The sequence below is a fragment of the Heteronotia binoei genome, chromosome 16, assembly GCF_032191835.1.
Source record: "Heteronotia binoei isolate CCM8104 ecotype False Entrance Well chromosome 16, APGP_CSIRO_Hbin_v1, whole genome shotgun sequence".
NCBI classification, from domain to species: Eukaryota; Metazoa; Chordata; class Lepidosauria; order Squamata; family Gekkonidae; genus Heteronotia; species Heteronotia binoei.
This window is the reverse complement of record NC_083238.1, coordinates 29,925,002-29,939,061: the sequence shown is the minus strand read 5'-3', so window position 1 is coordinate 29,939,061 and position 14,060 is coordinate 29,925,002. Positions and strand designations below refer to the sequence as shown.

At 41.2% G+C, this 14,060-nt stretch overlaps 1 protein-coding gene across 1 annotated transcript in view; it reads right to left on the bottom strand.

Moving 5' to 3' along the window:
• The window catches only part of LOC132585206 (collagen alpha-1(XXVIII) chain-like), a 77,704-nt gene that overhangs the window by 24,930 nt on the left and 38,714 nt on the right, over positions 1-14,060 (bottom strand). The window contains exons 15-22 of the mRNA XM_060257012.1: positions 10,534-10,602; positions 9,971-10,039; positions 9,817-9,885; positions 8,531-8,599; positions 7,624-7,695; positions 5,888-5,956; positions 4,507-4,578; positions 654-722 (exon numbers count right to left, since the gene is read on the bottom strand). Coding sequence (XP_060112995.1) covers positions 654-722; positions 4,507-4,578; positions 5,888-5,956; positions 7,624-7,695; positions 8,531-8,599; positions 9,817-9,885; positions 9,971-10,039; positions 10,534-10,602 — 558 coding nt within the window. The remainder of the gene's footprint in view (positions 1-653; positions 723-4,506; positions 4,579-5,887; positions 5,957-7,623; positions 7,696-8,530; positions 8,600-9,816; positions 9,886-9,970; positions 10,040-10,533; positions 10,603-14,060) is intronic.

The following is a 14,060-nucleotide window of genomic DNA, read 5'->3' as shown; positions in this document are numbered from 1 at the left end:
GTCTGTTTCAAACATGAAGAAGCTATAGCTGGGTTTGCCCTCCCAGCTGCATTGATCAGCTGGGGCCCTGGATTTATACCACAAAGTCTGGCCCTGATATACCACTACATGGCGCAGAACCCAAGGATTCCTTTCTTTGACTTCCTTCAATGGAGAATGGCTTCTACCATCCAAGTGATGGACCATCTGAGGGAGCTGAGGGAGCCAACCCTATTTGTAATTGCCTTCTAAAACAGAGCTAAAACAACATTCAGATGAATCTAGCAAAATTGATACAGGAAAAAACAGCACATCCTGTGTGTAGATCATGAAATGTGATCACATATTTGTTTATTTCATTTTTGGACATCATCTAGGAAGCCTTGACTACCTGTCTGTTCCTAGTGTACACACATTATGTGTACATGCTGCAAAGTACATTATGTATTATACACAGTGACCTACACTTAAATTGTATGCTGTTTCCTACCCATAAGTGCTTTCCCAGTAGCGTTCTGAAATAGCTCAAGTTCAAGGTCTTTTAATGTTACATAATCCCTTAGACTATGTAGCTTGCAAATAAGACTCTATCTTTGTTAAACTCACCAAAATGTCCAGTTGGTGCCTACACTGTTGTGATGAACATGATACAATGAGAGAAATACATTTGTTACCTTCGGCCCCATAATAGCTCGTCCTGGAAGACCAGGCATTCCAAGACGTCCAGGTGCACCAGGTTCACCCTGCCATCAGGAAAAAAGCCATTAAAAAAAAAGATTATCAAAGTATGAAGCTTTTTCAAGGGATGGCTTAATTTCCTAGGTATGGCAGCACTGTCTGTTCACTGTTAGGAAAAGCAATTAAAATTCTTTAGGGTTTGTAGAATCTTTCGGGCTCAAGTGCCGTGTTCTACTGGAGAAAGTTTTTCTTCCAGAAATCTCAATGCACAGCAGCCAAGAAGGTCAGAGCGCCTGCTCCGGCTGCAACGCCACTGAGGATGTTCTCCGCAGCTGAGAACGAAACGTCTGGAAGAAAAACTTTCTCCAGTAGAACACGGCACTTGAGCCCGAAAGATTCTACAAACCCTAATGATGATGCCAGCCATGAAAACCCGAAATCTTTGATAATTAAAATTCTGCACCAATGTAACTAACAGCCAGTCCTAAGCATCCTAACATACTTCTCAGCTCACTGAAGTTAATGGGTCCAGAAGAGTGTCACTTTGCTTAGAACTACACTGTAAAATTATTTGCGCTTGAAAGATGGATTCTGTGTAAACTGAATATGTTATACAAATTTAGGGGGGGGGAAATTTGCTCCTTTATTTTGCTGTTTTTGCTCTGGACAAGGAGCAAGAAGATATGCAGGTACTGAAGCTACTTCTCTGACTTCTATGACATCAAGAGTAATTTCCCCATATATTTTCAAGCCTATCTCCAAATACATTAGTTCTCACTCAGTACTAGCTCTTGTTTTTTAAAATGAAAATTTCAGAATGCTGAATTCTGCATCCAGTACCGCATTCTATGCTTCTCATGTGTTTCTTTAGCCATTCTGCCTTGGCTAAAGATTGCATTAAGATAGAACAACAAATCCCATACACAATTATTTGACTTCTTTAGTCCATTCTGCATACATAGCATACTTTTGATTTTCACTGAAGTCGAGCCAGTTGGGGTTTACTTCGAATGCTGTGCCTGCATTCTGCATCTTTCTCTCTCTCTGATTTCTATTGAAAACTGTGGTGTATATACTCTGCATTCCAATGAGAAAACCTGGGTAGTGTTCTGGGGTTGGTTTCTCCTGATTGGTTACTTTCACACTGGGCATGCCTTTTGAAATAGGAGATTCTTTCAGCTGAATTTACTGTGGGGTCACCATTAGTGTCCCTCTCCCCTTTATCAGTAGTCAAGGAGTTTGCTGGAGGGGAAAAAAACACTGGCAGGCACTGCTTTAAAACTTTAGAGAGAGTCAATGCTGATCACTTGGCTGGAGAGAAGGCGGTTCATGAGGTAGGAGGTGGCAACGGCAGTGCTTTGCAATGTGAGTTCCCCCCATTATTATTTAGAAATGAGATGACAAAAGGGGAAGATGAGGTGTTGAGATGGACCAGACTTTTTAAAAAAACCCAACAGGATGTTGCTGCCACAAAGTAGGTTCCACAGCATTACTCTCATGTTTGAAATGTTTGTGGTCAGAGTCAATTTAAAAGGAAACCTTTTTGTTTCAGATACAAAATTGCCTGAAAGAGGAATTGAACTCTAAAACCTTGCAGCATGCAATAGCCCAGCATCTTAACCCACCAAGCTAACTTGATGTTCCTGCAAATGAGTAAGACAAAGGCAATTACTTTCCTAATCTCCTATTTCAAAAGATATGCATAGTGTGAAACTGACCAATAAGAACAGACCAATTAGCCTGCCAAGGGAGGGCAGGGGAGGGGGAAAATCCAAGGAAATGTTTCTGCTTTTAAAGCTTGGAAGTGAATTAAGAGGAGGAGGGGGAAATACTCCTCTGAAAAAACACTCTTGGAAACTACAGAGATAAAGCAGAGTGACAGCAGAATGCTGGGGAAAGGATGTGGAAGGAATTTCAAAATCCGATGAGAGAGTGAGATAAGTGCATGAGTGAATATGGAAGCAGGTTTTTGAAGCTATGCAGGTGGGAGGCAAGAGCTGTAGTAAACACAAAAGCAGAAAGGGCCTTTGCCGCATTATAAGATGCTCACAACAAACTATTATCTTTTTTCAGCACTGATGCACTGTAAATTCTGTGAGCTGAACCCAATTAAAATTGGCAGTCTGCAATCTTTTGCATGCTTACTCAGGACTGTCCCATCCCATTGAACTCGATGGAACTTTCTTCCAAATAAACATACATAGGATCCCATAGTAATTTGAAGTCAATTAACAAATTAGTTATGGCAAATAATTGTATTGTTTTCTTCATAAAATTCTTTTTAAATTTCACTTTTGTGTCTTCTCTTTTATGATGGTTGGAATTCACTTGTTTTTTACTTTTTGCATTGTTACTAGCTTTTTTGTGTTGTTACTGTTAAAAGTCTTAAGTCTTATATTTTTACTCAGTTTTCCAGCTTGAATGCTCTTAAATATTTATATCAATTAATGATAGTCTAGTTAATCTGCAGAGTTGGTTCCTTCTAATTCCCTGCTCTCCCGTTGCATTCGGTTTATGAATTTTCGAGCTTGGTTTTTAAAATGTTTTACAGAATTTAGAATATTATATTATATTATATTAGTAGTATACATTTTTGAATATCCTTGGATAACTAGGTATACAATGGCACTGATAATGAAGGTAAGCTAACATTGCTCAGTATGGAGTATCAGTAAGAAAGTGGCCAGAATGGTAAATTCAGGGGTGGAATTCTAGCAGGAGCTCCTTTGCATATTACGCCACACAACTCTGATGCAGCCAATCCTCCAAGAGCTTACAAAAAAGAGCCCTGTAATCTCTTGGAGGATTGGCTACATCGGGGTGTGTGGCCTAATATGCAAAGGAGCTCCTGCTAGAATTCCATTCCTGGATAAATCCCACCTTTTGCTTTGAGCCTTCTTCCCCATCCCCCCACTCTGAAAGAGACAGTGTCAGTAAGAAATGAATTGCCAGAGTGGTTGTGGTTAAAGACATGGGTGCTAAAGCAGAGTGAAGCAGGATACCGCAACAGAGATTACCCAGGGTTCCTTTCACTGTCATGGAGGATTCTCATTTGCTGCAAAATGTTGGCAGGAGCAGGCTGCATTCAGGTACCATGACAAAGTTTTGTTTGTTGATGAAGAGCACAAGCATCGTTTGCCATGATCAACTCTCCCTCTTCCCCTCATATGTGGAAGTGGTCTGGAAAGTTTCCAAACTCTGGTTTGTTCCATCATGCCAGCATGAAAGTGTTTGGGCAGACTGGAGTTTGTTCCCTCCCCACACACTAGGATTCAAATACTAGTTCAGAGTCCCAGTTTATGAAGCAGAAACAAATTCCAGTTGTCCTGGCACCATCATTCAGATACCATGGCAAACTGGAGTCTGATTGATGGCTTCTCCAACCTGGAAGCTTTCAATTGGTTTCCATGTACAAAGTGAACAGGGAATAAGGATGAAGTGTACAGCAACCAAGCCATGGCTTGGATCTAATGGAGTGTTTCCATGGACAGAAGGATTTCCATCTGCAGAGTGTGGCTTTCTTGCCTCTTCCCTTCTTGGGGCAGCCCAAAATGCCCACCAAAATAATGTTCTGGTGATATCCCCCAGTGAATAACATTTTGGGTTGCAGTGGTGGTGGTAAGTGAGCCCACTGGACAGACAATTCCTTCCATCCATGCTCTACTGGATCAAAGCCATGTTCATGCCCTCACAAACAAACCAAGGTTTGTCATTATGATGGAATGCAGCCATAGACGCTGAGAACCAAGATGGCAGCCCCGCCTCTTCATCAGTGGGCTCTGGTAGTTTCTCATTTTGTCAGCCTGATACCTGCTATGGTAATATAAAACAGCAATAAAATAATTATACCTTAGCCCCTGCAGGTCCAGCAACTCCAGTTGGTCCTGATAGTCCACGTATACCTCTTTGACCTTGATCCCCCTAGAAAGAAAATACTTTAAAGTTATTTTCCTAGATAGCTTCTCATAAGTTATTGAAAAGTTTTCAATAAGTTTTCAATAAGTTTCATAAGTTTTCCTAGATAGCTTCTCATAAGTTGTGAAAAGTAGCCAATACATTTTTCTCCTTAGCTGCTCTGCATGAAGAAAAGAAAAACATGATTCTAGTTTGCACAGGACATACACACCGCATATAAACACGCTGTGTTTCAAACCACATGCAATTATTCTTAAAGAACAACTACACTTCTGGGTAACTTCCTGGTTCAGAATACTGGCCCTAATGATGAGCCGCAACTAAGATTCATTACAATCACTGAAATGTGTTGGTTACCATTAATTGAAACCCAATTGACATCAATAAAGTCTAATATGAAAAAAGGTTATCTAAGGTCTGCAATTTTTGTACAATGAAACATACTAAATATTAGTATTTTTTTTTTTTAAGTTAACACTAACTTTGCAGAAATAGAACCTATGGGCTAAATCTGCCAGTTTAATTATAATTGCAGTGCGAGTTATAAGCATATTCATAGTGTTTTGTCTCGCAGTTTATTACCCAACGGGGGATCGGCAATCCCTCTTTATGACAACTCCATAGGGTTTTCACAGCAAGAGATATTCAGAGGTGGTTTGCTTCTGTGTAGCAACCTTGGTGGTCTCTCATCCAAATAGTAACTAGGGCTGACCCTGCTTAGCTTCTAAACTCTGATGAGGTCAGACAAGCCCGGGCCATCCATGACGGGAGACAGTTCCCATACTTGTCCATGTAGGTCCCATGATATCCGTCATAGACTTTGAGGGGGGGGGGTCAAAGGGGACTCCCTCTTCCCTTTTTCATCATTGGAAAAGCTGGTTGAATCAAAACTATTCTGCACTGATGCTAACTGTGAGCCTAACTATGAGTACAGTTTCTCTGTTTAAGTCACTTGGCCCACTCAGCCAATTTACAGTTGTTTTGTGAAATCTATTGAGGGAATCTTAAAGTCTTGCTTCCAATTGTGCCCTTCTTCATCTGTTGTGAAGTTGGTCCTCTGCTGTGAAGTGCTTTCCTCTTGAGCTAGGCCCTTTTTGGCTCACTGAAACATTCTAGTTTGGCATGAGTGGGAGCTTCCAGCCCTGGAGTAATGTTCTCTAGAATGGAGGACCTAACCCACAGAAGATATACAGCACAGGTGGAAGCGAGGCATAGGCGCCAGTCCATGCCATTGTTCTAAGACACAAGATGCAGATGTAATGCATTGCTAGACACCACAGCAGCACAATAAGTCCATCACCAAATAATTTCTTGCCTTTTCACCCTGTATTCCAATCCCAGGAGCCCCTTCTGGACCACGCAGGCCAGGTAATCCTGGTTCTCCCTGCAATAGACAGCAATAGCATATTGTGTTCATTATACTATATCATATGGTTTATGTTTTACTGAGTTCTGAATCAGGAAGGGTATCTGATCTTGGTGGGCTGAATCTCAGATGTGAGCTCAACAGGTAGCAGAAAGCTGCCGTTTCTTTTAGCCTCAGCCATCATTTGTAGTACCTGTATAATAATGCTGGCTTACTTTACAGAATTGGTGTGCAGATAACATAGAGGTGGCAATACAGAAATTCTGAGGGCAAAACATATCTTCCCTTGCATAACTATGGATATTTACAAGTATACACAATTTATGCACAATCACATCTGTCAAAGTGGCTGTGGTCCACAGAAGCTTATACTACAATAAAAACCTGTTAGTATTTAAGGAGTCACAAGGCTCTCATATGGTCTTCGGCAACAGACTACCATGGTTACCCCTCCGGAATTATTTATACTGTACAACTTTTAGCTGACTTTGCATTTTCCCTGTCAAGTGACTCAGGAAGAATTAAAAAAGAAAAAAGAAATTAAAATAACCCTGCCGACTGCATAGTGATCAGGGTTTGTTTGTTTTTTGTAGTGGGAACTCCTTTACATATTAGGCCGCACCCCCTTGATGTAGCCAGTCCTCCTGGAGCTTACAGTAGGCCCTGTACTAAGAGCCCTGTAAGGAATTCTAGCAGGACCTCCTTTGTATATTAGGCCACACACCCTAATGTAGCCTATCCTCCTGGAGCTTCCAGTAGGCCCTGTACTAAGAGCCCTGTAAGCTCTTGGAGGATAGGCTAAATCAGGGGTGTGTGGCCTAATATGCAAAGGAGTTCCTGCTTCCAAAAAAAGCCCTGATAGTGATATCCACAAAATATCCAAGACTGAACATGGAGCTATTTACATCTGTCCATTCAAAACATGTATTATCAGTCCTTAGTTTCATTCTTTGTAATTAAAAAAAGCATTTCTTCATCACAGTTTTGAACTTACAGTCACATGAATGCATGAAACTGAATCAGACCATTGTTCTGTCCAGATCAGTACTGTCTACTCTGAAAGGGAGTGGCTCCCCAGGGTCTCAGGTGGAGGTCTATTCATATCCCCAGCCTTGGCGGGGGAGGGCGGGATATAAAAATAAAGTTGTTTATTATTATTATTATTATTATTATTATTATTATTATTATTATTATTATTATTATTATTATTATTATTATTATTATTATTATTATATCACACTCTACCTGATCCTAACTAGAGATGTAGGGGATTGAACCTGAGACCACCAGCATGCAAAGCAGATGCTCTGCTACTACTAAGCTGCATCTCCCCACATTCAAATCACTAGCGTAGGTTATACAATATATGCACAATTCTGTATATGGAATAGATTATCTACTTATCACCATTAGGATTGCCAGCTTTGCGTACAGAAATGCCTGGAGATTTGGGGCTGGTGTATCCTGGAAAGGGACCTCAGCATGATAGAATGTCACAGGGTCCACTGTACAAATCAGCCATTTTCTCCAGATCAGTTCTAAAAATAGGAGATTTCTAGGTCCCTGAATTAAAAGACCTCAGATATATATAAGGCCATTTATTTCCTGGAAAAGTCTTTTGGCTAGCCCTTTGTATAAACTTTAGTACTTCAGAACTAGATAGAAATAAAAATAAATAAACAAACCTTTTGTCCTGGTGCTCCATCTTCTCCTGGAAGGCCAGGTAGGCCTGCTAGCCCTGAAGAACCTGGTTCCCCCTAAAGCAAAAAAGAAATGGAGAAGCTGGATATTAGTCCAGATCAAGAAATCCTTATGAGCATATTTGATAGTAGACTTGAACCAGGTGTGCAATCTCCAGTACTGGAACCCTGAGGTCGTATCAGCCTGTGGTCCCTGAAGTGTGGCTTCACCAATGGGAATGATTGGCTCTTTAAAAACAAACTCATTTGATTTACTAACATTAACTGTTGGAATTAAAATCTCTGCTGTATTAGTAGGGCTAAAAGAAGATTCTCCCCCACTTTCACTATGCTACTGTACCGTACAATACCCTATTTCATTCCCCTCCTACATTTCTGTTTCTCTAGTACAACTGTTAATGCAGTTCCCATGAATTTGTAACAGAATCACACCTTTTGAAGTTTGGCATAGAAGTGCTGACATTGAATTCAAAAAGTTCCACAAGCTGGTGCTGTCCCTTTTGACTGTGCTAAAATAAAAGTTGTGAAGGGAGGGAAGCTGAATCCGTCCATTGTTTTTTCCTCTCCCATTGGAGAAGGTTAAAGAGAGTGCTTGGATCCAGGTTTCCCATTCCCAGCAAGGAAACATCCCTCTAAATTTACAGCAATGATCTTCTGAGATACATTCTAAGATACAGAACAGATACATTCTGTTCTGTTTCAGCATGACTAGATACAACACAATGCCACATGGGTAGTCTGTTGCTGAGGGTACCTATTCTTGGATTGGGACTATTATCTATTGTTGAATGAGAGAATAAACTGGGTTCTTCAACTGGATTCCCTAGTTGCAATGTGATTTTAAAATAATTAGCGTGGGAAAGCTTATAAAAATATTAGAATTAAATCTTACCTTTGCCCCAGGTTCTCCAAGACCCCTTTCTCCAGGAGCTCCAGTTTCACCAGGCAAACCTTGATCACCCTTAAACAAAAAAGCTTGACCCTGAAATGCTTTAACTTCATTTAAAAACTATATTCTTGCTCAACATCTTTTCATTCCCATAGAGATGATAGCAACAATCTCAGTTTAAGCCATTTAATTAATGGCAAAATTCAAATTCTTAAAACGTTACTACTGTTAAAATGAACATTTGTTACCTCAATAGAATCAAGGTCAAACAGTGCAATCCTAAAAACACTTTTCTGGGAGAAGAAGATAGATTTATACCCCGCCCTTCTCTCTGAATCAGAGTCTCAGAGCAGCTTACAATCTCTATCTTCTTCTCCCACAACAGACACCCTTTCAAGAACAACTCTGCAAGAGGCATGGCTGACTCAAGGCCATTCTAGCAGGTGCAAGTGGAGGAGTGGGGAATCAAACCCGGTTCTCCCAGATAAGAGTCTGCACACTTAACCACTACACCAAACTAGAGTAAGTCCCACTGAATAGACTTTAGTAGGATTCTGAGAAGACTTGCCTAGGATTGCTTTCTTAATTATGGTTAGAACTTGAGAAAGATCACAGCTAGAGATACTGTGTAGTTGGATAATGGCTCTCCACCATCCTATCTTTGATTTAACCAGAGTACAGGCACCTTCAGATTTACTGTAAACATTCTTAGGTCTAAGGATGAGTTCACACAGGTATTCTGATAATTGAATGATGGCCACAAGTTATGATGTGCAGGCATGAATGATCCACCAATAAATCAGCTGCCAACAAAAGTTGGATGCAATCTCCCATTAATGGAAGGAGAACACAGATGGGGATCTTTCTCACCTCCAGCAACACCCTGAACCACCCTATGGCAAGGTGCAGGAGGAAATTCAGACTCCTCTTCCCCAAATTGTTACCACAAACAGAAACAGTCCATGGAAGGAACTATTTGGCCCATTTATTCCATAGTGGCCAAATAGCCCAAACCCCTGTTTCTGTTCAGGGTAACAATGTGAGGTGGAAACATGGAAGATCCTTCTGCACCTCACTATGGTCCATTCCTGGAGGAATAAAGAATAACAACACACAAATCATGTGTGAGTGTGAGGGAGCTCACATGTTGGGTCCATGGCCCCCAGCCTGTAAACTCTGTCTTATGAAAATCAACTATAAATCTCACAGTGAGAAGATGTTTAACTTTTACAAGGCATATTTAGTGTGAAAATCAAGGAAATGGTTCAGTTACAGTTGGATTTTCTTACCTTTGGTCCAGGTAACCCTTGCCCTGGAGGTCCTCTTGGCCCTGGTGGACCTTTAGGGCCTTCTACTCCCTAGAAACAATGTCAGAATATTAATCCTACAGAAATATTTTATTTAGTGTGACTTTTTTTAAATGCCTCACACTCCAAAACTCACCTTCTCTCCTTGAAGTCCGACGCCAGGCAATCCGATGGGCCCAGGCAAACCAGGAGGACCAATTTCTCCCTAATAAAACCAAGTTTGGTTACTTTTCCCTGCATTCCAATACATGAACTTGTATAAATGGTTAAATCTTCATTAGGTACAATTTAACAACAGTTTCTCTGACGCTAATTGTATAGTCTCAGTACAGATAATCTGGCAAGCATATTTTATATTTTCTAAGAATACTTTTAAGTAGCTTTATGTATGCTGACTCAGCAGCAATAAGCAACATGTACAGTCTCTGTCGCTGTTGTTTCTTGTTCCAGAACTTAACTTTCCCACAGACTCAAACGCTTTCTGTTTCACCTCACGTTTTGCGCTGAGAAGATGTTAAAATGGGCTTGCGATAGTTTATTGGGCAGCCATCTATCTGCAAACTACAGTGTCGTTCAATGGCTATTGAAAAGAAGCAAATTCTTTATTTTGCTTCATTAGACCCTTTGTGAAAAGTATCAGTCACAGAGCTGTCTGCTTTATTTACATGGTATGCATTCCCTGACATGTTTACTGCTCACCTTCTCACCCTTTATGCCAACGCCTGGTTGCCCCCGAGGACCCTTTGGGCCATCAAAACCACGATCTCCCTATAAAGAAAAAGAAAGGTATGTCTTGGTTAACAAATGCGATCCATGCTTTAATCTCAGCTCCTTTTTAGTTCAGATGAAGCAGTTGTGCACAGTGGGTTAGAATCAGACTAAATTTTCCAACGGCAGAATAGAGCTTTCTCACCTCCCTCCTCCCTTAGCAGCCCACTGATCTTCACAAAATGCTGCCCCCCAAGGAAATAGGGGGCCCTGGGGAATGACAAGGGGGGGGGGTCTGCAATGGGAAGGAGGAGCTGGTGGAAATTGCCAATATAGTTTGGAGCCAACCCAGTGTAATCAGTAATTCAAAATATTAAGAATGCGCAGGAAATGCTTGAAGTTATTTTCTTTTTTATTATCAAAGAAGGTTTTCCCCAATTATTTCAACATTTCATTTGTAAGGGATCACAAATGAGAGATGAATCAATGTTTTATCTCCTTGCCATTTCAAATACGTTTGATCCAGTTCTGTACTTTGCATGTCAGTGGGGGGGAATCCTCAAAGCACATCACATATAAACATGGTTTCCTTGATGTACACAGACAGAACTTTTGATAGTTTGAAGGCTGAAGATACCTTCTTGAGTATAAAGACTCTAGTCATCAATCTCCCAGATTAAATCTAGGAATTTGTTACATAATCTCAATATTACACAGGATTTGGTGTTTTAGTCAAAGGCATAGAAAAGGAAGGGTTGGATTTAGGCCCTTCTCAAACAGGTGATCAGTGAAGTCAAAGCTGAAAGCACCAACTTCCTGTTCAGAGTCATGAGATCTGTTCCCTGCAGCATTCCCTCTAAGCAGAGTTAGTGTGAGCTAGCTCACAGGTTTTTAGCCCCCAATTCGCACATTTTTGTCTTAGCTCAGAAAAAATGGTCCCAGAGCAAATTAATTTACGCACTAGCGAAATTGCTTGTTCACAACTGTTATGCAAATAGGTCACAAAATAGAATTTTTGCTCACAAGGCTCCACAGCTTAGAGACAGTATTGGTTCCCAGCTAAGTGTGAGAAAGTGCACATGCAGCATCACGAATTAACTGCCGAGGGCAACTATATAGGACTGCAAATGCAACATTTTTGCACATAGTGTTACTGATGCAACAGGAGATGTATAAGAAGTGTTTCCTTATGTTCAACACTGTGGATGGAGGATGGCATTAATTATGTTCTTTCTAATTTTAATATATAGATTGTGATACTTCTTATCAGGGATTTTTTTTGTAGAAAAAGCCCAGCGGAAACTCATTTGCATATTAGGCCACACCCCTGATGCCAAGCCAGCTGGAACTGCATTCCTGTGTGTTCCTGCTCAAAAAAGCCCTGCTTCTTATTAAGAAGTGTACAAGATTCTTCCAGGTTGTTTTTATTCTCATACCTATATGAGGTAGGTTAGACTGATCCAAAGCCACACAGTGAACTTCATAAATTGCCACACATTTGAATCCAGTTCTCAACAATCCTAGTGCAACACACTGAACTGCCATGCCACACCGGTTCTTGGAGTATTATAATGTGTGGTGGTGGTAGAAAATGCAGTCAAGTCACAGTTGAAAACGTAGGATTTTCAAGGCAAGTGATGTTCAGAGATGTTTTACCATTGCCTACCTTTGCATCATGACCTTTGTAATGTACTGATGACGGAGACGTTCAGACGGCAACATGCTTTATTAGCGAGTACATCACAAAGACAACACGGCAGGGCCAAGTCCCCTGTTATATACATCTCCCGGAACAACCTTCTTCCTGGTCAGGTCCAATCCTGGCCAGTTAAACTTTCCGCCACTGATCATCATAGGCGGGCTGCGTTCGTCCCTTCCAGGCACCGCCCACAGGTGCGCTGTGCTGTACTTTCCGGGACGAACGCCAGACACAAACAACCTTCATATTGCTTGGTGGTCTCCCACCCAAATACTAATCACTTATATGGGATGTGCACTGATCCTCCCCCCACACACTGATATGAGAAGTACAAAACTGGATCAAACATATTTGAAATGGCAAGAAGTTAAAATATTTCTTCATCTCTCATTTGTGATCTCTTGCAAATAAAATGGTGAAATAATTGCAGGGGGGGGGACTTCTTTGATACACAAAAGAAAATACTTCAAGTATTTCCTGTGAAGTCTTAATATTTTGCATTACTGATTACATTGGCCTGGATCCAAACTAGATTGGCAGTTTCCACCAGCTCCCCCTTCCCATTGCAGGACACTCCCTCCCCAAACACATATTTTATGCCTATTTAGCTTCTGAAATCCGATGGGATCAAGCTAGCCCAGGCTTTCTAGGTCAGGGTTATAATTCGCACAGCATTCTAAATGCAAAATTCTAATTCATGTAGGTAAGAATAAAAATTCTGACCCACTTCAGTATAGGAAAAGCTGTCCATACTTGTTTCAGCTGCTATTTTTTCATTCACAGCAGTATCTTGGCTAAATTCCAGATTAGTTAATTACATTCATTCTGCCTGTTTAAATCCCCAGTTTGTTAATTCATTCTTAACTTCATTGCTGAAGCTGTATATTCACTAGGAAATGACTGCTTGCTTTCATGAATGGAAGGGCTGATTTTCTATTTCAACTATATCTGTTAATCAAAACATTATTTTAAAATTCAGAAGTTTTTTACTTGCCTGGTTAGGCCACCTTCCTTAAATAAATAACTACCTTGAATAATCCTGCCACAGCACATAAAAGGGAATTCATGGCAGGATTACTTAAGTGTAAGGATAACTTTATCATTTGCATATTAGGCCACACACCCTGACACCAAGCCAACCAGGATCTAGAAGAGCTAAGCTGGATTCCCCACTACTCAGCCTTGGAACCTCACTAGCCAGTCACTCTCTATCAGTGTAACAGATCTGTTGTGGAGAGGATAAAAAGCCAGGCAGGAGAGCTCTTTGGTCTCCCACACTGCTTTGGGACTCCCATTGGGGTGAAAAGAGGGGTATAAATATATAAATAAGAAAACCAATAATGGTCTTGTAAAATTCACCTAGAGACAGGGGAAATGGTGGCTCAGCAGAGTTGTGTGGGTGGCAGGGCCAGCATCAGTGTACTTTCAGGTAGGGCAGCTACCACAGTCTAGGGCTTCAGGTAGGGCCCACTGCCACTGCCCCCCCCCAAACATTCAGTTTCCCTGACAGCTCACTGGTGAGTGCTTTGCTATCCATGCATCCAAAGCCATCAGGAAAGGGCTGCAGACTGTGCAGGTTGCCATGAGCACAGGCAGCAGGAAGGCTTATGAGCAGGACAGATGAGGGATGCACAGGAAGGAACAAGACAAATGACGGAGTGGGTGGGAAAGGGGCCCCTGAGACCTCTCAGCCAATGACTGGGACCAGCCCTGGTGGCTGGTGTGAAGGAAGAATGAAACACAATTACTTCAGGGGACCACCGCCTTCTACCATGGATCTTTTAAAAAGGCTCCTATTCCAAAAAGCCACCTTATTTTG